Consider the following 24,446-nt stretch of genomic DNA (forward strand, 5'->3'; position numbering starts at 1 on the left):
AAACCTGGACCTTATTTCTAGCATAAAATACGTTCATCTACTCACCGATAACAGTTTGGTGAAAGTCAGCGTCCTTCGAAAGATATTTAGATGTCTCGACATCCGCGTATATCGATATAACAGAGAGAACAGGGCAATACAGCCTCTAAATAAGGCATTATCTGTCCTTATTTCACCAATACTTTAAGACCAATGAATGACTGAATGAATGCGTACCATTGCACTGTTAGCTCAGAGCTGCCATGTTGTTGTTATCCGGGGCTATTGGGGGCTTATGGGGGGCTTTCTGTCAGGATCTGGAATTTAAGTTGTGTCTTGTACTTGGTTTGGTGTCTTTCTTCTGTACTTTGTGTTTTCGGTATTTAGATTTAGTCTTTGTTTCATTATAGTTCTGTTTATTCAGTATTCAGTTATGTTTTATTTTCTCCTTGTGTATTCCCTTAGTGTGCTCTCTCTCGCCCCTGTGTTCTGCCATCTCTCTCTCTCTCCTCTGTCTCTCTCCTGCTCTCATTCACTCACCTGCAACCCGTTTCCAATCAACCACCAGTTCCTACTCCAGTAATCACCTCCCCAGTATATATGTCTGTCTAGTTCAACCACTCCTTGCCGGATCCTCTTCATTACCTTCCCAACCTTGGTCTTCGATGCTTTTGTCTTGAGTCTTGTCATGTCCCCTGGTCTGGTTTTGTCCCCCCGATCTGTTATTCCTAGTCCGCGTTCCTTGTTTGTCCTTTTCTGGTAGTGTTTTGTTGTTTTCTAGTTTTATGTCCAGTTTAGTTTTTTGACATTCCAGCTTTGCTGCGCCTTTTGTTTATATTCATTTGTCAATAAACCCGTTAACTTTATTTTGCCTCCCGTCATGTCTGCACCTGGGTCCTCCCTTGAAACTCAACCTGACACTTTCTACACACGGACCTACTGGGATGACTTCATCGACGTGCACACACACACACACACACACACACACACAGAGTGAGGTTAGCAAAGTTCACAGCCATGTCGTTATTTTAATCAGGCAACAGTGTGAGATGAAAATAGAATCCCATAATGTGAACTCTTACAATCATAATATAGTGATGAACTGAAGTGTTTGAGGAAGATTCTTCATTCACAAGAACAAACTAAAATCTATCAGATAAATATGACTTAAACCAGCCTAATGCAGTTCCTTTAATCCCAATAACATGTTCAATTCAATTCAATTAATTTCATTTTTATTTATATAGCGCCAAATACAAACGCCAAATGTGATCTCAAGGCACTTAAATAGGGAGAAAAAAGGAAGATTGGATATACAGCGGGTGAAATAAGTGTTGAACACATCACCATTTTTCTTATATCTGGGATTGTTCTTATTCTCTTCTATCAATGATGAATAATAAGCATTTCTAGCTTTGCGAAGGGCTTTCTTATACGTTATATGTATCAGTGTTTGATGGAAACATGTTCCAACATGAACATAAACCCAGAATCTGTGGCAGAACCAGAGTTATTTCAGTTCTGAGCAGCTTTAAAGTGAATATCTGCTCTGAGCTCCTTTCTCCTCCAACACAGCCTGAACCCTCTCAGACGAGCTTTCTGTCCTTTCTTTAAGGAGTCTTCAGGAATAGTTCTCCAGGCTTCTTTAAGGACAGGGTGTGACGCTTTGCGGTAAGACGTATTGCATCACTTCTTGTTACCTTGTTTGTGTACTGTGGAATTTCTTGCTCCTCTTGAACTACTGATAATCCCTTTATTTCTATCTATAACTTACACATGGATTTAAATATAGATATTAAAATGTATTTTCATATGAAATAAATACACGTCTGTATGAGCAGGTGTGAACATTAATATGTGATCAATAACTTGAATATAAACAGCAGCAGCTGATTCAGAATCAGATTTTTAACCTTATCTAGTGTGTGTGTGTCCTCTCCATGTGTGTGTGTTGGGGGCGGAGCCTGTGGCAGCAGAAGGTTCATTGTCCTTGGGAGGGAGGGCTGAGCGAGCTCCACAAAGACTGCAGCTGTGTGAGAGAGAGACAAAGAGGGGGAGGTTGATTCTCTCTTTCTTTCTTGGTGTGGGGGAGGAGAGGGGGAGGATTAACCGGCTGATCTGCGACACGCGCTCACACACAGCACATGCACACATTTCATACGAAGGAAAACACGGCGGCAGAGTGAGGCTTCATCCTCAGCATCCTCATCATCATCAGTGAGAGACAAAGAGCGAGGAGGAGGAGGAGGAGGAGGAGGAGGCGGCCTTCATCAGCAGCGATGGCCGACCACATGTTCCTGCCGCTGTGAGTCTGAGGCTGCTGCTGCGGTGGGTGTGTTACATTTCATACGAAGGAAAACACGGCGGCAGAGTGAGGCTTCATCCTCAGCATCCTCATCATCAGCGAGAGACAAAGAGCGAGGAGGAGGAGGAGGAGGAGGAGGAGGCGGCCTTCATCAGCAGTGATGGCCGACCACATGTTCCTGCCGCTGAGTGTCTGAGGCTGCTGCTGTGGTGGGTGTGTTCCTGTGTTCCTGTGTGGCGCTCGCTCTTTGCTGTGTGTTCATCGTGGGTGTGCGTGAGATGGGGAACGCCGAAAGCATGGAGAGCCAGCTGGCCGTGATCCGGTCCAGAGCCCCCCCTGTCCGGCTGCCGATGCCTGACCCGGCCGAGCTGGAGGAGAGGTTCTCCATCGCACTGGTGAGTAGACAACGCACACCGAACAGATGTACACACCCACAGAGCATCAACACCCACAAAGCATCAGCACCCACAGAGCATCAGCACCCACAGAGCATCAGCATCCACAGAACATCAGCACCCACAGAGCATCAGCACACACAGAGCATCAGCATCCACAGAGCATCAGCACCCACAGAGCATCAGCACCCACAGAGCATCAGCACCCACAGAGCATCAGCACCCACAGAGCATCAGCACCCACAGAGCATCAACACCCACAGAGCATCAGCACCCACAGAACATCAACACCCACAGAGCATCAGCACCCACAGAGCATCAGCACCCACAGAGCATCAACAACCACAGAGCATCAACACCCACAGAGCATCAGCACCCACAGAGCATCAGCACCCACAGAGCATCAGCACCCACAGAGCATCAGCACCCACAGAGCATCAGCACCCACAGAGCATCAACAACCACAGAGCATCAACACCCACAGAGCATCAGCACCCACAGAGCATCAACAACCACAGAGCATCAGCACCCACAGAGCATCAGCACCCACAGAGCATCAACATATAATACAGGCCGCAGGGTTCTGTAGATGCTACAGTATTTACAGGTCCAAGACCGGCTGCAGGGTTCTGTAGATGCTACAGCATTTACAGGTCCAATACAGGCCGCAGGGTTCTGTAGATGCTACAGCATTTACAGGTCCAAGACCGGCTGCAGGGTTCTGTAGATGCTACAGCATTTACAGGTCCAATACAGGCTGCAGGGTTCTGTAGATGCTACAGTATTTACAGGTCCAATACAGGCCGCAGGGTTCTGTAGATGCTACAGCATTTACAGGTCTGATGGAGACCTCAGGGTTCAAGTGTTTCTTTGCTGTAGTTGTAGTTATGGTTTTTGATGTTGGAGGAACTCGTATAAAAACCAAACCGTCACATTTTCTGTCAGAGATCCAACGATGTGTTCGTCCCTGTTTCAGAATTCGATGAACCTGCCTCCTGACAAGGTGCGTCTGCTGCGTTCTTACGATAACGAGAAGAAGTGGGAGCTCATATGCGATCAGGTAAGTGTTTTTAATAAAGTTGGTAATTTTGAATCTTCTGAACAACTTCAGAAGACAACATTTAGTTTTTATTATACATTAGTGAAAGTGAATCCCATTGATTTAACCTTGTAGCACCCACAGTTGCAGATATGCAACAAGCTTTTTATTTATTTACATTATATTTTTATTTACATTACATTATTTGGTTTTTTAAATTTACATACATTATTTACATTCATGTGTAATATTTTTTTTACATTACATTTTATGTGCCGACAGTTGTCACAGCAATCGTTTTCTTGGGTCAGTGAATTACACTCTGCTTTGCGGTGATCTGTTCTAGTTGGTTCTGCTCTCGTTTGGTGTGGTCTGCTTTGTCCACCTTTCACAGCGCTAATGGGAGCTCAGCTCGCCAAATTGTATTATTACAAAATTCATCAGGAAAGTCCACAGTTGCAAATATGCAACATTGCCTAAAATGATCAAAAATAGCCCAATTCCAAAAATTTTGGTTTATTCCCACCCAAAAAGATGCAAGAAGAGCCAAAATCATTTTTTTCAATGATTATTCATATGCTTGGGTGCTACAAGGTTAAGGGATGAACCCCAGATCTGACCTCTACTTCAGAAACATTTGAACTAAAGCAGCAGCGTCTCTTAACCTTAATCTTCCAGTGACTGTCTGCTTGTACTTCTGAATGCATTTCACATCTCTGATAAATCAGTTTCCCATGGTGAGGAGCACCAAACATATTGAAACTTTAAATTATTCAATCGAGTTTCATTCATGTAGCACCAAATAACACTTCAAAGATACAGCCCAATTAATTGTAATACAATCATAATACAATCAAATTTATTCAATTTCAAATTAGTTCAATTCATGCAGAGTCGATTAAAAATAAGTTGCTTACCTTAGGAAATCAATAAAATGCATAAAAACATCTCTTTGGTTCAATCCTGAGCATGTGACAATAAATTAAATTAAATTCAATTAATTTTTATTTATATAGCGCCAAATACAACAAATGTCATCTCAAGGCACTTGGATAATAAAGTCCAATTCAAGCCAATTAGATTTCAATTAATTGTAATCATAATTATTCATAAAATAATCCAATTCGTTCATATAGAGCCAATTCTAAAACAATTTCCCAGCTAAGGAAACCAACAGATTGCACTGAAACTTTTTCTTAAAATAGGTCTGATAAAATAAAGAGAAGCTCCTCCTCCTCCTGCTGTTAGATCTCATCAGAACTCTAACCCAGAGTATTGGAGGGACAGCCCAATAATAAAGAATTACTGTTCTTACAATTTTCTCCTGGTTTGATGAGACAAAGATATTTTTCATCATCTGAATTTTGTTAAGACATGTTTTTATAATGCAATTTAGTTATAGACTATAATCATATATGTATAGAGAATTTACCTGCAGAGACTTTACAATTGAAACAATCCAATCACGCTATTTGCGTCTGTTTGTTTGAAGGAAAGATTTCAGGTGAAGAACCCTCCCCACACCTACATCCAAAAACTGAGAGGTTTCCTCGACCCGGCGGTCACACGCAAGGTGAGATGGGACAAATAGTAACCCTGAGCCTAAAGACAGGAAGTCTCTTTTTCTGATGGTGAAGGTTAAATATTGTTCATATTGTTGTCAATTAAACATGAGTCAAAAGTCAGAAATGTTCCTGTGGTTCTCTCTGCTACCTCCAGGGGGCATTGTAACACAGTTTAAGACAGAACGTCTCTCAGGAATTAACCTGTCTGTCTGTCAACAGAAGTTCAGAAGAAGAGTTCAGGAGTCAACGCAGATGCTCAGAGAGCTAGAAATTTCTCTTCGTACAAACCACATCGGGTAAGCTTCAGCCTCTCACCTGTCTCACCTAACCCCAACCCTAACCCACCTAACCCTAACCCTAACCCTAAGCCACCTAACCCTAACCCTCTCACCTATCCATCTCCCACATGTCTCTATCTTTGAAAACTTTAACCTGTCTCTCACCTTTCTGCAGGTGGGTCAGAGAATTTCTAAATGAGGAGAATCGAGGTCTGGATGTCCTGGTCGAGTATTTGTCATTTGCGCAGTACGCTGTCACGTGAGTCCCGGTGTGGTTTTATTCGTGTTCACAAGCCGTACGTCAGGTCTGTTGTGTGCAGGATAAACAGTGTAACCACATGGTTATTCAGGATAAACAGTGTAACCACATGGTTATTCAGGATAAACAGTGTAACCACATGGTTATTCAGGATAAACAGTGTAACCTCATGGTTATTATTCAGGATAAACAGTGTAACCACATGGTTATTATTCAGGATAAACAGTGAAACCACATGGTTATTATTCAGGATATACAGTGAAACCACATGGTTATTATTCAGGATAAACAGTGAAACCACATGGTTATTCAGGATAAACAGTGTAACCACATGGTTATTCAGGATAAACAGTGAAACCACATGGTTATTCAGGATAAACAGTGTAACCACATGGTTATTATTCAGGATATACAGTGTAACCACATGGTTATTCAGGATAAACAGTGTAACCACATGGTTATTATTCAGGATAAACAGTGAAACCACATGGTTATTCAGGATAAACAGTGTAACCTCATGGTTATTATTCAGGATATACAGTGAAACCACATGGTTATTCAGGATAAACAGTGTAACCTCATGGTTATTATTCAGGATAAACAGTGAAACCACATGGTTATTATTCAGGATAAACAGTGTAACCACATGGTTATTCAGGATAAACAGTGTAACCACATGGTTATTCAGGATAAACAGTGTAACCACATGGTTATTATTCAGGATAAACAGTGTAACCACATGGTTATTATTCAGGATAAACAGTGTAACCACATGGTTATTCAGGATAAACAGTGTAACCACATGGTTATTCAGGATAAACAGTGAAACCACATGGTTATTATTCAGGATAAACAGTGTAACCACATGGTTATTCAGGATAAACAGTGTAACCACATGGTTATTATTCAGGATAAACAGTGAAACCACATGGTTATTATTCAGGATATACAGTGAAACCACATGGTTATTCAGGATAAACAGTGTAACCACATGGTTATTCAGGATATACAGTGAAACCACATGGTTATTCAGGATAAACAGTGAAACCACATGGTTATTCAGGATATACAGTGAAACCACATGGTTATTATTCAGGATAAACAGTGTAACCACATGGTTATTCAGGATAAACAGTGTAACCACATGGTTATTCAGGATAAACAGTGAAACCACATGGTTATTCAGGATAAACAGTGTAACCACATGGTTATTATTCAGGATATACAGTGTAACCACATGGTTATTCAGGATAAACAGTGAAACCACATGGTTATTCAGGATAAATAGTGTGACCACATGGTTATTATTCAGGATATACAGTGTAACCAGATGGTTATTCAGGATAAACAGTGAAACCACATGGTTATTCAGGATAAACAGTGTAACCTCATGGTTATTATTCAGGATATACAGTGAAACCACATGGTTATTCAGGATAAACAGTGTAACCTCATGGTTATTATTCAGGATAAACAGTGTAACCACATGGTTATTATTCAGGATAAACAGTGAAACCACATGGTTATTATTCAGGATAAACAGTGAAACCACATGGTTATTATTCAGGATAAACAGTGAAACCACATGGTTATTATTCAGGATATACAGTGAAACCACATGGTTATTATTCAGGATAAACAGTGTAACCACATGGTTATTCAGGATAAACAGTGTAACCACATGGTTATTATTCAGGATAAACAGTGAAACCACATGGTTATTCAGGATAAACAGTGTAACCACATGGTTATTATTCAGGATAAACAGTGTAACCACATGGTTATTATTCAGGATAAACAGTGAAACCACATGGTTATTCAGGATAAACAGTGAAACCACATGGTTATTATTCAGGATATACAGTGAAACCACATGGTTATTATTCAGGATATACAGTGTAACCACATGGTTATTATTCAGGATAAACAGTGTAACCACATGGTTATTCAGGATAAACAGTGTAACCACATGGTTATTATTCAGGATATACAGTGTAACCACATGGTTATTATTCAGGATATACAGTGAAACCACATGGTTATTATTCAGGATAAACAGTGTAACCACATGGTTATTCAGGATAAACAGTGTAACCACATGGTTATTATTCAGGATAAACAGTGAAACCACATGGTTATTCAGGATAAACAGTGTAACCACATGGTTATTATTCAGGATAAACAGTGTAACCACATGGTTATTATTCAGGATAAACAGTGAAACCACATGGTTATTATTCAGGATAAACAGTGAAACCACATGGTTATTATTCAGGATAAACAGTGTAACCACATGGTTATTATTCAGGATAAACAGTGTAACCTCATGGTTATTATTCAGGATAAACAGTGAAACCACATGGTTATTATTCAGGATAAACAGTGTAACCTCATGGTTATTATTCAGGATATACAGTGAAACCACATGGTTATTATTCAGGATATACAGTGTAACCACATGGTTATTCAGGATATACAGTGAAACCACATGGTTATTATTCAGGATAAACAGTGTAACCACATGGTTATTATTCAGGATAAACAGTGAAACCACATGGTTATTATTCAGGATATACAGTGAAACCACATGGTTATTATTCAGGATAAACAGTGAAACCACATGGTTATTCAGGATAAACAGTGAAACCACATGGTTATTATTCAGGATATACAGTGAAACCACATGGTTATTCAGGATAAACAGTGAAACCACATGGTTATTATTCAGGATATACAGTGAAACCACATGGTTATTATTCAGGATAAACAGTGTAACCACATGGTTATTCAGGATAAACAGTGTAACCACATGGTTATTATTCAGGATAAACAGTGAAACCACATGGTTATTCAGGATAAACAGTGTAACCACATGGTTATTATTCAGGATAAACAGTGTAACCACATGGTTATTATTCAGGATAAACAGTGTAACCTCATGGTTATTATTCAGGATAAACAGTGTAACCACATGGTTATTATTCAGGATAAACAGTGTAACCTCATGGTTATTATTCAGGATATACAGTGAAACCACATGGTTATTCAGGATAAACAGTGAAACCACATGGTTATTCAGGATATACAGTGAAACCACATGGTTATTATTCAGGATATACAGTGTAACCACATGGTTATTCAGGATATACAGTGAAACCACATGGTTATTCAGGATAAACAGTGTAACCACATGGTTATTATTCAGGATAAACAGTGAAACCACATGGTTATTATTCAGGATAAACAGTGAAACCACATGGTTATTATTCAGGATATACAGTGAAACCACATGGTTATTCAGGATAAACAGTGAAACCACATGGTTATTCAGGATAAACAGTGTAACCACATGGTTATTCAGGATAAACAGTGAAACCACATGGTTATTATTCAGGATATACAGTGAAACCACATGGTTATTCAGGATAAACAGTGAAACCACATGGTTATTATTCAGGATATACAGTGAAACCACATGGTTATTATTCAGGATAAACAGTGTAACCACATGGTTATTCAGGATAAACAGTGTAACCACATGGTTATTATTCAGGATAAACAGTGAAACCACATGGTTATTCAGGATAAACAGTGTAACCACATGGTTATTATTCAGGATAAACAGTGTAACCACATGGTTATTATTCAGGATAAACAGTGTAACCTCATGGTTATTATTCAGGATAAACAGTGTAACCACATGGTTATTATTCAGGATAAACAGTGTAACCTCATGGTTATTATTCAGGATAAACAGTGTAACCACATGGTTATTATTCAGGATAAACAGTGTAACCACATGGTTATTATTCAGGATATACAGTGTAACCACATGGTTATTCAGGATATACAGTGAAACCACATGGTTATTATTCAGGATATACAGTGTAACCACATGGTTATTCAGGATATACAGTGAAACCACATGGTTATTCAGGATAAACAGTGTAACCACATGGTTATTCAGGATATACAGTGAAACCACATGGTTATTATTCAGGATATACAGTGAAACCACATGGTTATTCAGGATAAACAGTGAAACCACATGGTTATTCAGGATAAACAGTGTAACCACATGATTATTATTCAGGATAAACAGTGAAACCACATGGTTATTATTCAGGATATACAGTGAAACCACATGGTTATTATTCAGGATAAACAGTGAAACCACATGGTTATTATTCAGGATATACAGTGAAACCACATGGTTATTCAGGATAAACAGTGAAACCACATGGTTATTATTCAGGATAAACAGTGTAACCTCATGGTTATTATTCAGGATATACAGTGAAACCACATGGTTATTCAGGATAAACAGTGAAACCACATGGTTATTATTCAGGATATACAGTGAAACCACATGGTTATTCAGGATAAACAGTGAAACCACATGGTTATCATTCAGGATAAACAGTGTAACCACATGGTTATTCAGGATAAACAGTGAAACCACATGGTTATTATTCAGGATAAACAGTGAAACCACATGGTTATTATTCAGGATATACAGTGTAACCACATGGTTATTATTCAGGATAAACAGTGAAACCACATGGTTATTATTCAGGATATACAGTGAAACCACATGGTTATTCAGGATAAACAGTGAAACCACATGGTTATTATTCAGGATAAACAGTGTAACCACATGGTTATTCAGGATAAACAGTGAAACCACATGGTTATTATTCAGGATAAACAGTGTAACCACATGGTTATTATTCAGGATAAACAGTGAAACCACATGGTTATTATTCAGGATAAACAGTGTAACCACATGGTTATTCAGGATAAACAGTGAAACCACATGGTTATTATTCAGGATAAACAGTGAAACCACATGGTTATTCAGGATAAACAGTGAAACCACATGGTTATTATTCAGGATAAACAGTGTAACCACATGGTTATTCAGGATAAACAGTGTAACCACATGGTTATTCAGGATAAACAGTGAAACCACATGGTTATTATTCAGGATAAACAGTGTAACCACATGGTTATTATTCAGGATAAACAGTGTAACCACATGGTTATTATTCAGGATAAACAGTGAAACCACATGGTTATTCAGGATAAACAGTGTAACCACATGGTTATTCAGGATAAACAGTGAAACCACATGGTTATTATTCAGGATATACAGTGTAACCACATGGTTATTATTCAGGATAAACAGTGTAACCACATGGTTATTATTCAGGATAAACAGTGAAACCACATGGTTATTCAGGATAAACAGTGAAACCACATGGTTATTATTCAGGATATACAGTGAAACCACATGGTTATTCAGGATAAACAGTGAAACCACATGGTTATTCAGGATATACAGTGAAACCACATGGTTATTCAGGATAAACAGTGTAACCACATGGTTATTCAGGATAAACAGTGAAACCACATGGTTATTATTCAGGATAAACAGTGTAACCACATGGTTATTATTCAGGATAAACAGTGAAACCACATGGTTATTATTCAGGATAAACAGTGTAACCACATGGTTATTATTCAGGATAAACAGTGAAACCACATGGTTATTATTCAGGATATACAGTGAAACCACATGGTTATTCAGGATAAACAGTGAAACCACATGGTTATTCAGGATAAACAGTGAAACCACATGGTTGTTCAGCCTGAAACCCAACGTCATTCTCAGGTTTGACGGGGAGCAGTCGGAGTCTGGCAGCGAGGTGGCATCCATCGACTCTCCCTGGAGCCGGTCCATAGAGGATCTCCATGGCGACTGCAGTCTCCCGTCTCCGTCCTCGTCCGCTCCTCGCGCAGCTCGCCACTCCATCAGGTAGCATCCGTTGAATGGTGACAACTGAGTGACTCGTGGACGACTGATCTCACAGCAGCTTTCTGTTTGCAGCTCGACTCTGGTGACACGCTCTAACACGCTGCCGAGTCGCCGAACTCTGAAGAACTCTCGGCTCGTCTGTAAGAAAGATGACGTTCATGTCTGCGTCATGTGTCTAAGAGCCATCATGAACTACCAGGTAATGAACATGAAGATCACCCTGTTCAGCTGCTTTGTCCAGTCATGCTCAAACATCCTCCTCTTCCCTAGTACGGCTTCAACATGGTTATGTCTCATCCTCATGCCGTCAACGAAATCGCCCTGAGCCTCAACAACAGGAACCCCAGGTACTACGAGAAATGCTAACCTTAAACTAAACCTTAAACTCCATGAACCACCCTAACTCACCACTGCTGCTTGTTCTCAGGACGAAGGCTCTGGTTCTGGAGCTGCTGGCGGCAGTGTGTCTGGTCAGAGGAGGACATGAGATCATCCTGTCGGCCTTCGACAACTTTAAAACTGTAAAGAACACACAGAACGCTACATAACTGCACACAACAATCCAACAACCCTAACCCTAACCCTAACCCTAATACTAATCTTAACCCTAACCCCAACCCAACAATCCTAACCCTATCAATCAATCAATCAATCAATCTTTATTTATATAGCGCATTTCATACCACAGGCAACTCAATGTGCTAACCCTAACCCCAACCCCTAAACCAACAATCCTAACCCTAACCCTAACCCAACAATCTTAACCCTAACCCTGACTCACTGATCGGTTTGTTGCAGGTTTGCTCCGAGTCGATGCGCTTTGAAAAGCTGATGGAACATTTTAAGAACGAAGACGACAACATCGACTTCTTGGTAACTTGGTCTTGAAGAATTTGAAATCGTCCAGGGTGACATCACCACATTAACGGCATACCTTTTCTGTTACCAGGTGGCCTGTATGCAGTTTATCAACATTGTGGTTCACTCTGTGGAGGACATGAACTTCAGAGTCCACCTGCAATATGACTTCACCAAACTCAACCTGGACGAGCATCTGGAGGTAACACGTTAGCCAATCACAGGAGGGCAGACAGCACACCTGACACTATGTAGTCACATTGTACATATAGTCACATGACGGAATCACATGCTGGGTAAAGGCAACACTCAGTGGGTCTACATGATGAGATTAATTCCATTACAGCTACAGCTGGGTAATTCTCCTTGGATATATGGCGGTGAATGAATGGGATCAGAGGCACAAAGCGTGTCATACCCCGGTATGATAGGTGGCGCTGTACCCATTCCAACTGTTGCTAATAGAGCCACTTCCTGTTGACCTCACCACCAACAACAACAACAAACTCAGGCATTGGAGAAAGATGGAGAACGCAGAGCAAGATGAAGCTACGTCCCTCTACATTTGTCTGTGATGAGCTGCTTGTTGCACAAACTCGATGCCCAACGGAGCATTCTCCATCGCGTTGTTTGTTTTGTTTCTGACGGCGACAATAACAGGAATATCGTTTCTTTTGATTTCCGGGTCACGACCCCGGGAAAACATCTGGAGCATGTGCAGAACGCAAAGTCTGATTCACCACGTGCTTCAGCGTCTACAAGCAGGTTTAGAGTGACTTTCAACCCAGTTATCTCGGGGTCTGAATCCGATTAGATCCAACTCTTAGTCAGATTAAGGTGTCTACATGCACTTAATAACTCAATCTGATTGTAATTTAGCCAATAATCCGATCAGATCCAATTCTTAGTCAGATTAAGGTGTCTACATGCACTTAATAACTCATTCTGATTGTGATTTAGCCAATAATCCGATCCAATTCTTAGTCAGATTAAGGTGTCTACATGCACTGAATAACTCAGTCTGATTGTAATTTAGCGAATAATCCAATCCAATTCTTAGTCAGATTAAGATGTCTACATGCACTTAATAACTCAGTCTGATTGTAGTTTAGCCAATAATCCGATCCGATCCAATTCTTAGTCAGATTAAGGTGTCTACATGCACTTAATAACTCAGTCTGATTGTAATTTAGCCAATAATCCGATCCGATCCAATTCTTAGGCTGATTAAGGTGTCTACATGCACTTAATAACTCAGTCTTATAGTAATTTAGCCCTTAATCCGATCCTTTCAGTGCCATGTGACCCCACTGAGTGCCTCCACAGAAACCCATCACATTTGAACTTGTCCCATTACATTTGATAAACATATCATCTTGGTTTTCTCCCTTTAAACTGCTTAATAAGGTGAAAGCTCACCTCCATCTGACTCAGGGTGGATGTTAATCAGATGTCATCACCTAAAGGCTTTACAAATCGCAGCACCATCTGACAGGAAACGGCGTGCCTGAACTGGCCTCCAGTCCATTTCAGGGCCAGTTTAAAATTGTACTCGTTCTTAAGAGTCTGAAAGGCATGGCGCCACAATACTTGTTCAAAATTTTACAGTTTCACATTCTAGTAAAAGCTCTGAGGTCTATGAACCTGCCACACTTCTTTTTAGTGGTGTCCCATAGCTGCCCAGACTGTCAGCCATTTAAAACAGCTTAACACCTGTGTTTTTTATTACCTATTTCATATTTAAAGCTCTTGGTTATGTTTGTAAAACGTCTGCACAACTTTGAGAAAAAAGTTTAAAAAAGCATTTTTAACTTCTCTTGACATGTTTCCACACCCGTATCCATGCCTCTATCCACACCTGTCTCACACCTGTCTCACACCTGTCTCACACTTGTCTCCACACCTGTCTCCACACCTGTCTCACACCTGTCTCACACCTGTCTCACACCTGTCTCACACCTGTCTCCACACCTGTCTCCACACCTGTCTCACACCTGTCTCCACACCTCTATCCACACCTCTATCCACACCCGTATCCACACCTGTATCCACACCTGTCTCACACCTGTATCCCCACCTGTATCCACACCTTTCTCACACCTGTATCCACACCTGTCTCACACCCGTATCCACACCTCTATCCACACCCGTATCCACACCTGTATCCACACCTGTCTCACACCTGTATCCCCACCTGTATCCACACCTTTCTCACACCTGTATCCACACCTCTATCCACACCTGTCGCACACCTGTCTCACACCTGTATCCACACTTGTCTCCACACTTGTCTCCACACCTGTCTCACACCTGTCTCACACCTGTCTCACACCCGTGCCACACCTGTCTCACACCCGGATCCACACCTGTATCCACATCTGTCTCACACCCGTATCCACACCTGTCTCCACACCTGTCTCCACACCTGTCTCCACACCTGTCTCACACCCGTCTCACACCCGTATCGACACCTGTATCCACACGTCTCACACCTGTCTCCACACCTGTCTCCACACCTGTCTCCACACCTGTCTCACACCCGTCTCCACACCTGTCTCACACCTGTATCCACACCTGTCTCACACCCGTATCCACACCTGTCTCCACACCTGTATCCACACCTGTCTCCACACCTGTCTCCACACCTGCCTCACACCCGTCTCACACCCGTCTCACACCTGTATCCACACCTGTCTCCACACCTGTCTCACACCTATATCCACACCTGTCTCCACACCTGTCTCACACCTGTATCCACACCTGTCTCACACCTGTCCCACACCTGTCTCACACCCGGATCCACACCTGTCTCCACACCTGTCTCACACCCGTCTCCACACCTGTCTCACACCCGTATCCACACCTGTCTCCACACCTGTATCCACACCTGTCTCACACCTGTATCCACACCTGTCTCCACACCTGTCTCACACCTATATCCACACCTGTCTCCACACCTGTCTCACACCTGTATCCACACCTGTCTCACACCTGTATCCACACCTGTCTCCACACCTGTCTCACACCTCTATCCACACCTGTCTCACACCTATCTCCACACCTGTCTCACACCTGTCTCACTTCAGAGGCTGAAGCACACAGAGAGCGACAGGCTGCAGGTTCAGATTCAGGCCTACCTGGACAATGTGTTTGATGTTGGGACACTGCTGGAGGACGCTGAAACCAAAACTGCTGCTCTGGAGAGAGTTGAGGAACTGGAGGAGAGTTTGGCCACGGTAAGAAAACAGGATGCAGGTGATATTCTGACCCTTACCTGAGTTTTACCAAACAAAACAGTCGTAGATAGAACAGAGAAAGAACCCGTCTCTCTCTATCCTCAGATGTCGGAGCGTTTGCTGGATGTAGAGAACGAAGCGATGCTGAAGATTGTCGAACTAGAGAAACAGCTGATGCAGACTAACAAGGAACTGGACCAAATCCGGGTTAGTGCTGTTACCATGGAAACCACAGTGCTCGTCACCGTGGAGACAGACATGAAGCCACACTTCATCAGTCGGATGTTTAAGAAGTTGGAAATGTGTTGAAAAAACACGTTTTTCAACTTGTCCACCTGTACCACTGGGTTGGTGTCAGGTGGTGTTGTACACTACCTGACACCAACTCAGTGGTACAGGTGGTGTTGTACACTACCTGACACCAACTCAGTGGTACAGGTGGTGTTGTACACTACCTGACACCAACTCAGTGGTACAGGTGGTGTTGTACACTACCTGACACCAACTCAGTGGTACAGGTGGTGTTGTACACTACCTGACGCCAACCCAGTGGTACAGGTGGTGTTGTACACTACCTGACACCAACCCAGTGGTACAGCGGGTGTTGTACACTACCTGACACCAACCCAGTGGTACAGGTGGTGTTGTACACTACCTGACGCCAACCCAGTGGTACACCGGGTGTTGTACACTACCTGACTGGGCTGGTGTCAGGTAGTGGGCTGGTGTCAGGTTGTGTACAACACCACCTGGTACAGGTGGACAAGTGACTTCAACCCCTCACCTGTTGCCTGTGCAGGAGGTGTATGCAAGCGCCAACTCTCAGGTGCACACCTTGCGGCGGATGGTCCGGGATAAGGACCAGACGATCCGGCGGAGTCGTCTGGAGCGTCAGGCTCAGGAGGCCCAGCAGGCTGGAGGTCCAGGGGCTCCTCAGCCCCAGCGAGGAGAAGGGGATGGGGGAGTAGCTGACTCTGCTTCCCCCTCACCTCCACCCTGTCCTAACTTGTCCCCCAGGTAAGACACACGCCCTGCTGTAACATCTGGCAGTTCTCTTGATTAGTTTTGGATTGATTACTTCAATCAATCAATCTTTATTTATATAGCGCATTTCATACCACAGGCAACTCAATGTGCTTTACATAAAGACATACAGAAAAAATACAACACAGAAATACAGGTAAATAAAAACATCAATCAGGTAATTTTAGCTAACAGTAAGATTGGTATAACTATAACAGAGCAAAAGTAAATTTAGCTAATAGTAGGATTGGTATAACTATAACAGAGCAAAAGTAAATTTAGCTAATAGTAGGATTGGTATAACTATAACAGGTCATTTGAGTAAACTAACAAAAGCTAAAAATACAGGTAAATAAAAACATCAATCAGGTAATTTTAGCTAACAGTAAGATTGGTATAACTATAACAGAGCAAAAGTAAATTTAGCTAATAGTAGGATTGGTATAACTATAACAGAGCAAAAGTAAATTTAGCTAACAGTAAGATTGGTATAACTAACAAAGCAAAAGTAAATTTAGCTAACAGTAGGATTGGTATAACTATAACAGAGCAAAAGTAAATTTAGCTAACAGTAGGATTGGTATAACTATAACAGAGCAAAAGTAAATTTAGCTAACAGTAGGATTGGTATAACTATAACAGAGCAAAAGTAAATTTAGCTAACAGTAGGATTGGTATAACTATAACAGAGCAAAAGTAAATTTAGCTAACAGTAGGATTGGTATAACTATAACAGAGCAAAAGTAAATTTAGCTAATAGTAGGATTGGTATAACTATAACAGAGCAAAAGTAAATTTAGCTAATAGTAGGAGAACTATAACAGGTGATTTGAGTAAACTAACAAAAGCTAACAAACATGGATAAACTTTCCTCTAAGAGGAGGCATTTAAAAACATAGCTAATAACAGAACGGTTGATATAATGAATGATAGCAGATCTTCAATATATGCATATGACTAAGTTTTCCTCCTAGTGAAGCATTACTACTTGATTGATTCTGCAGCCCTGAGATGGTATCCTATCACAGCATGGGACCTGGTATGGGTGGAGCTCCAGGCATGCTGGCTCCGCCTCCGCCCCCCCCTCCTCCTCCTCCTCCTCCTCCCCCGATGCCAGGCACAGGTTAGTTTTATTTATTTTATTTCATTTATATGTTTGAGTACTGACTACAACAAGAACTGGGAAATGTCAGCATACTTCTTTCTCTCGTCTCCAGTTTCCAATGGGCCATACCCTGCACCTCCACCCCCTACCCCTCCCCCCCCTCCCCCTCCTCCTCCTCCCCCTCCCCCCTGTCGGACCAGCGAGCTCTCATCTGCCCCCCTGCCGCCCCCTCTGCCCCCTGTGGCCCCGCCTCTCCCAGGGTCAGGAGGGTCTCCTACCGTCATCTTTAACTCTGGACTCGCAGGTGAGGCTTCATCTGAGGGCCGTTGGCATCGCCATGTGATCGACCCTGTTGCTAACATGTTGTCTTTTCTCCTGGGCTGCTGTCAGAGGGTCCTCTCAAGTTATTCTGTATGTTTGTTTACTTGGTTATGTCATTACCCCCCTCGTTTAAATGTTACGTCAAACTCACACTCCTGCACATTTTAATGTCCTCTAAATACAATATAACAGCATGCTGTGGCAGCTTAACTCATCCAGAGTCTGAGCAGTATTAACTGTGTCTCTTACCCCTTAATCTTTGTCATCCAGCGGTGAAAATAAAGAAACCAATCCAGACTAAGTTCAGGATGCCAGTGTTGAACTGGGTTGCTCTGAAGCCAAGTCAGATCAACGGAACAGTCTTTAATGACATCAACGACGAGTCTATCCTGCAGGTAACAAACAGAGAACTCAACTTTCTTTGGGCAGAGGTGAAGTCTGAAAGTGTCCTTTCAAACCCTCTCAATGTTTATAAAACTTAACCCAAACACCACCTCCGTCTGTTTCTCAGGATCTGAATGTGGAAGAGTTTGAGGAGCTGTTCAAGACAAAGGCCCAGGGTCCAGCGGTGGATCTCACCCTGTCCAGGCAGAAGCTTCCTCAGAAAGTTCAATCCAAAGTTTCTCTGCTGGAAGCCAACAGATCCAAAAACCTGGCCATCACTCTGAGGAAGGCTGGCCAGGGGTCAGAGTTCATCTGTCGCGCCATTCAGATGTAGGTTGACCCTTCCCTGTAAATTTATACATAAAAACTTTAGTGACACCAGTAACCAGTACAGGTCATTGGCCACCTGTATGGACTGTAGGACCGAACATAAGTCAGATATAAGTGTCAGGTCATTGGCCACCTGTATGGACTGTAGGACCGAACGTAAGTCAGATATAAGTGTCAGGTCATTGGCCACCTGTATGGACTGTAGGACCGAACATAAGTCAGATATAAGTGTCAGGTCATTGGCCACCTGTATGGACTGTAGGACTGAACGTAAGTCAGATATGAGTGTCAGGTCATTGGCCACCTGTATGGACTGTAGGACTGAACATAAGTCAGATATAAGTGTCAGGTCATTGGCCACCTGTATGGACTGTAGGACTGAACATAAGTCAAATATAAGTGTCAGGTCATTGGTCACCTGTATGGACTGTAGGACTGAACGTAAGTCAGATATAAGTGTCAGGTCATTGGCCACCTGTATGGACTGTAGGACTGAACATAAGTCAGATCTGAATGAGTCCCTGTACTCAGCAGAACATATTGTTTGTTCAGGTTTGATCTTCGGACAGTTCGAGTAGACTTTGTGGAGTGTTTGATGCGTTTTCTGCCGACGGAGGTCGAAGTGAAGCTTCTACGGCAATACGAGAGGGACAGAAAACCTCTGGAAGCTCTGAGTGATGAAGATCGATTCATGATGCAGTTCAGCCGCATTGAGAGACTCAGTCAGCGCATGACCATCATGACCTTCATGGGCAACTTCACCGACAACGTCCAGATGTTAACTCCGGTAAGACAGCAGTCTGGCAGGTAAAACTTGACTTGTGTCTAAGGTGTTGTGAGAGGTCAGAACTCCAGTAACAACTTTATGGGCTCTGAGACTGAAGTTCTGCTTTCAGAGTCAGCAGTGGAATTACGGGACCTGCTAAAGCCAAGAAATGGGAAGTTATTACGAGTGCTGTTAATTCTGTGTCACCTGCAGTTCGTAATGTCACCGAAATAAAGAAGAAATGGTTTGATATGAAAAGATGTACCATGGGTGATAACCTGATGATAGCTTTGATGACCAAGGGGAGCGCACGACTCACAGAGGACTGGGACACCCCCGATCTGTCTCCAATCTCCCTCTGAAAGGTTCCAGTGCCCAAAATCCAAGGGTGGTGAGGACCTGGACGTGTGGTGGAATTGGGTTTGATCAGCGTGTTTGTCTCTGGAGTTGTGGCTCCAGCAAGCTGCATATATGCAGCAGCACAGTCCTTGGTGATCTAAATCAGGATGTCAGCCATTCGTCTGTCTCCGCAGGATATCTACACGGTCTCGGAACACACACTCTCTTCCAAGAGCCTGACGCGCTAAAGCATCCAAAAGCAGCAAGTCAGCTGCTGGTTACGCTTCCCATTTACCTTGTTATATACAGAGTCAGATTAACCTTAAATTAGTGCATAATTTAAGTCAAACAGAATAATGTCAGCATCATTATGGGGTATAATGTATATATTTATTTATGTTTGCTTCAAAGTAATTAAGTATACAATCCATTAGTCAAGCAAACTTGATTGGAATAACAGCGGACTACTTTAGGAAACTCCTACGACAGCTCTGGATCACTAAATTCTGTTCGTACCTGAAAGAAAACGTAAAAAACGAACAAATTGGTGAATGTTCTCTTATATCACTCGTACGCACGACTTAAGAACAAATCTGTGCATACGAACGGTTGTTGCATGAGGCCCACTGCGTCTATGTTTTGTCTCAATAATAGTTTTTGTTCAATAAATGATGACTTTATAACGTGTCGTTGTTCGTCTGAGGTTGTTGTTTGTTGTTCTTTGTCAGATGCTTTATGATGAACTAACAAATCAACAGGTGTGTCCCTTCTGACTGCGTTCTGTTTCCTCTTAGCAACTTCACGCCATCATTGCTGCGTCGGTGTCGATAAAATCATCTCAGAAGCTTAAAAAGATCCTGGAGGTCAGTGTGTGGAGGCGCAGCATTTCTACATCTGTGTACAAACAAGCTAACTGTGCTAACTGCGCTAACTGTGCTACCTGTGTTACCTGTGCTAACTGTGCTAACTGTGCATTTCTACATCTGTGTACAAACAAGCTAACTGCGCTAACTGTGCTAACTGCGCTAACTGCGCTACCTGTGCTAACTGCGTTACTGATGCAGATCATCTTGGCTCTCGGAAACTACATGAACAGCAGCAAGAGGGGAGCGGTGTACGGATTCAAACTGCAGAGTTTAGACCTGGTAACGCACGTGCACACGCACACACGACTGTCTTCACATGCACCTTTGTGCACACTCCTCACGCAGAAACAATGACTGTGTTTATGTGCACGCCCCTGGGATGGCAGGCTGTCAGACGATTGAACCGCAGCTTTTAAACGGAGTTACTGTTAACGTTGGCTGTGTTTGGATGTGTGTGCATGTGTGTGCATGTGTGTGTAGCTCCTGGAGACGAAGTCGACCGACAGGACGCAGACGCTGCTTCACTACATCGCCAATGTGGTGCGACAGAAGTATCCTGCGATGTGTCTGTTTTACAACGAGCTGCACTATGTGGACAAAGCCGCCGCAGGTGAGTCAGCCAGCGGTCACATGATCGCACGTGCACAGAGCATCGCACGTGCACAGAGCAGAGTGCCACTCACCTGTTTCTGTGCGCTGCCCAGTGAGTCTGGAGAACGTCCTGTGTGACGCTAAGGAGCTGCAGCGCGGCATGGAGCTCACCTGGAGGGAGTTCAGCGTGTCGCACAACTCTACGCTCAAAGACTTCATCAGCAGGAACGAGTCCCGCCTCAGCAAACTTCAGGAGGACGCACGCATCGCTCAGGTGAGGCACGCATCGCTCAGGTGAGGCTGACGCTCGGTACAGGTGTTAATATCCAACGGAATCAGATTAAAGGCAGTCTTCCTGCCGACAGCACAAACAGGAAGCAGACCCGTCTGATGATGTCACGCAGAGGTCATGACATCACTATTTTCTGTGACCATGTGTGTGTATGTGATTGGACCAAATCCAGGATGCTTTTGAAGATGTGGTGAAGTTTTTTGGAGAGAGCTCGAAGACGATGCCCCCATCCGTCTTCTTCCCCATCGTTGTCCGTTTCATCAAAGCCTACAAGGTGAGTGACACAACTCAGGCTCCGCCCACTGCAGAGCTGAAGGCCCTCCCACATGCTGAATAATGAGAACCATGGCACAGGTTGGGCATCCGGACTTCACTGGAAGTAAAAGGTGTTTCTGTGTACAGCTGGCCGAGGAGGAGAACGAGCAGAGGAGGCGCCAGGAGCAGATGCTGCTGGAGAAACTGGAGCAGGAGGAGCAGCAGGAAGAGGCCGAGACCAAGGTGAGACCCGTCAGAGACTCTAACATCACCGTCCCAACAGCTTCCGATCGGTCTGAACCATCCCAAAGGCCTCCGATTGGTCTGAACCGTCCCAAAGGCCTCGATTGGTCTGAACCGTCCCAAAGGCCTCGATTGGTCTGAACCGTCCCAAAGGCCTCCGATTGGTCTGAACCGTCCCAGTGGCCTCCGATTGGTCTGAACCGTCCCAGTGGCCTCCGATCGGTCTGAACCGTCCCAGTGGCCTCCGATTGGTCTGAACCGTCCCAGTGGCCTCCGATTGGTCTGAACCGTCCCAAAGGCCTCCGATCGGTCTGAACCGTCCCAGTGGCCTCCGATTGGTCTGAACAGTCCCAAAGGCCTCCGATTGGTCTGAACCGTCCCAGTGGCCTCCGATCGGTCTGAACCGTCCCAGTGGCCTCCGATCGGTCTGAACCATCCCAGTGGCCTCCGATTGGTCTGAACCGTCCCAAAGGCCTCCGATCGGTCTGAACTGTCCCAAAGGCCTCCGATCGGTCTGAACCGTCCCAAAGGCCTCCGATCGGTCTGAACCGTCCCAAAGGCCTCCGATCGGTCTGAACCATCCCAGCGGCCTCCGATTGGTCTGAACCGTCCCAACGGCCGCCGATTGGTCTGAACCAGGTCATAGCACCAGGACGGTGGTTAGGGACCTAACGGCCCCCCGACGGTTCCAAAGGACCCCATACTTGTACGACCTGGTACCTGACAACGCCGTAGCCGATGTACCCGACACGTACCTGTTTTAGTTATAAATACTTCAGTAAAGTCTAAAAGTCATCAGAAAAACGAGAACTCAAGCATAGATTCCTGGTCAGGACTGGACTAAAGGCCGTTTTTCTCTTATCCCCAGTCTCCATCTCACAAAGGGAAGCGGCAGCAGCAGGAGCTGATCACAGAGATCCGACGCCGACAGGGCAAAGACAGCCGCCATGTGTACGAGGGGAAGGACGGCGCCATCGAGGACATCATCACAGGTAACACAGTCCCCTAAGGGTTAGGGTTAACCCCTAACCCTAACAGGTATGTCAGTCCTTCCTTACACCTGATTGGCTCTCGTTTCATCTCACCTGCAGCTCTGAAGACGGTCCCCTTCACCGCCCGATCAGCCAAACGCAGCTCCCGCTTCTTTTGTGACCCCGCCCACACCGAGGAGCACTGCTGAGTCATCACAACCGACTGCACCCATTTTTAAACCGACGGGACCAATTAGCACTTTGAACTTTTCTGATCAATGTGAAGAGGTGACATCACGTTTTGTATGTTCTTTTATTGGTTGATACTTGTACAGAGCAGCTGGAGTCAGCTGACCCTTTTCTTCAGCTCGGATGGTGGATGATGTCATCCCAAACTCCATTTAAAAAAGTTTTTAATTTAAGTGTGTGTACACGCCTGCTCCAGGTGTGAAACACCAACAGTCAGCTGATCTGTTCAGCATGTCTCATGATCTTCTTCAGCAGAAACATTTCTCCAGGTGTTCAGATGTCCACATCACTTTAAGGACCGTGGACATCCGAACACCTGAGAGTCCAAACTGAACCTCTGAGGAAGGTAATGTGATCAAAGTGGAGCAGGAACCTCCTCAAACTCTTCCACCTGCACATATAGGCCTGCTATTTTAAAACTGAGCACCAAATCGGCTTCTTTCTGTTGGACACAAGCACCACACCGCCTCCATCAGAAACCTGAGTCCTGGTCCTGGGTCCCAGAACTGTTCTGGGGTCCTTAGGTCTGCGTCTTTAACTGAATCTGGTACAGGGTCCTGCTGCTTTCACAAGATGTGTTCTGCTGTCTTTACCAGCTTCACAGGATCCACAGAGTCTGGCAGCTCTAGTTTCAATCAGGTTAAAAACCAGAAACCAGAAATATTCAGATCCAGAGTTCTGTATCAAACATCTGGAACCCCTGGCTCAGGCTCTGCCGAACTCCGTCTCACATTCCTGTCGGCAGGTTTTCTCTGGACTGCAGACACTTAGGCAGATTTAGAAGGTGGAGTATCTACCCCCCCCCCCCCCCCATGCCCCCCCACTTCCTGTTTCATGGTTTTATGTGAAAACAGCACAAAGTTTTCTACGTGTACAGAGGTTTTCTAGAAGGCCGTGTAGCTCGTACTGTTTGTTCGTTGGTTGTTCTGAACTCGGTGTGTAAATAAAGAGCACCCTGTCTACATGACTACGATGTCTC

At 43.7% G+C, this 24,446-nt stretch overlaps 1 protein-coding gene across 2 annotated transcripts; it reads left to right on the forward strand.

Annotated features, from left to right (window-relative positions):
• The first annotated feature begins 2,000 nt into the window (after positions 1-2,000).
• On the forward strand, positions 2,001-24,434 carry fmnl2b (formin-like 2b). 2 transcript variants are annotated; one of them, XM_075477222.1, is made up of 28 exons: positions 2,001-2,679; positions 3,656-3,739; positions 5,211-5,291; positions 5,503-5,579; positions 5,737-5,820; positions 11,495-11,638; positions 11,711-11,837; positions 11,909-11,985; positions 12,066-12,159; positions 12,437-12,511; positions 12,588-12,698; positions 15,583-15,732; positions 15,838-15,939; positions 16,532-16,749; positions 17,760-17,878; positions 17,973-18,164; positions 18,251-18,271; positions 18,452-18,576; positions 18,693-18,895; positions 19,448-19,682; positions 20,795-20,863; positions 21,065-21,145; positions 21,347-21,476; positions 21,571-21,731; positions 21,922-22,023; positions 22,152-22,247; positions 23,116-23,239; positions 23,339-24,434. In XM_075477222.1, exons 1-28 carry the CDS (start codon positions 2,563-2,565, stop codon positions 23,425-23,427), a joined length of 3,288 nt encoding a protein of 1,095 aa, XP_075333337.1. In that variant the 5' UTR covers positions 2,001-2,562; the 3' UTR covers positions 23,428-24,434. The 2 variants fall into 2 exon arrangements, with proteins under 2 accessions (XP_075333337.1, XP_075333338.1); XM_075477223.1 differs by lacking the exon at positions 18,251-18,271.
• The last annotated feature ends 12 nt before the right edge of the window (positions 24,435-24,446 follow it).

This window comes from Odontesthes bonariensis, chromosome 11 (assembly GCF_027942865.1).
Source record: "Odontesthes bonariensis isolate fOdoBon6 chromosome 11, fOdoBon6.hap1, whole genome shotgun sequence".
In the NCBI taxonomy this organism is placed as follows: domain Eukaryota; kingdom Metazoa; phylum Chordata; class Actinopteri; order Atheriniformes; family Atherinopsidae; genus Odontesthes; species Odontesthes bonariensis.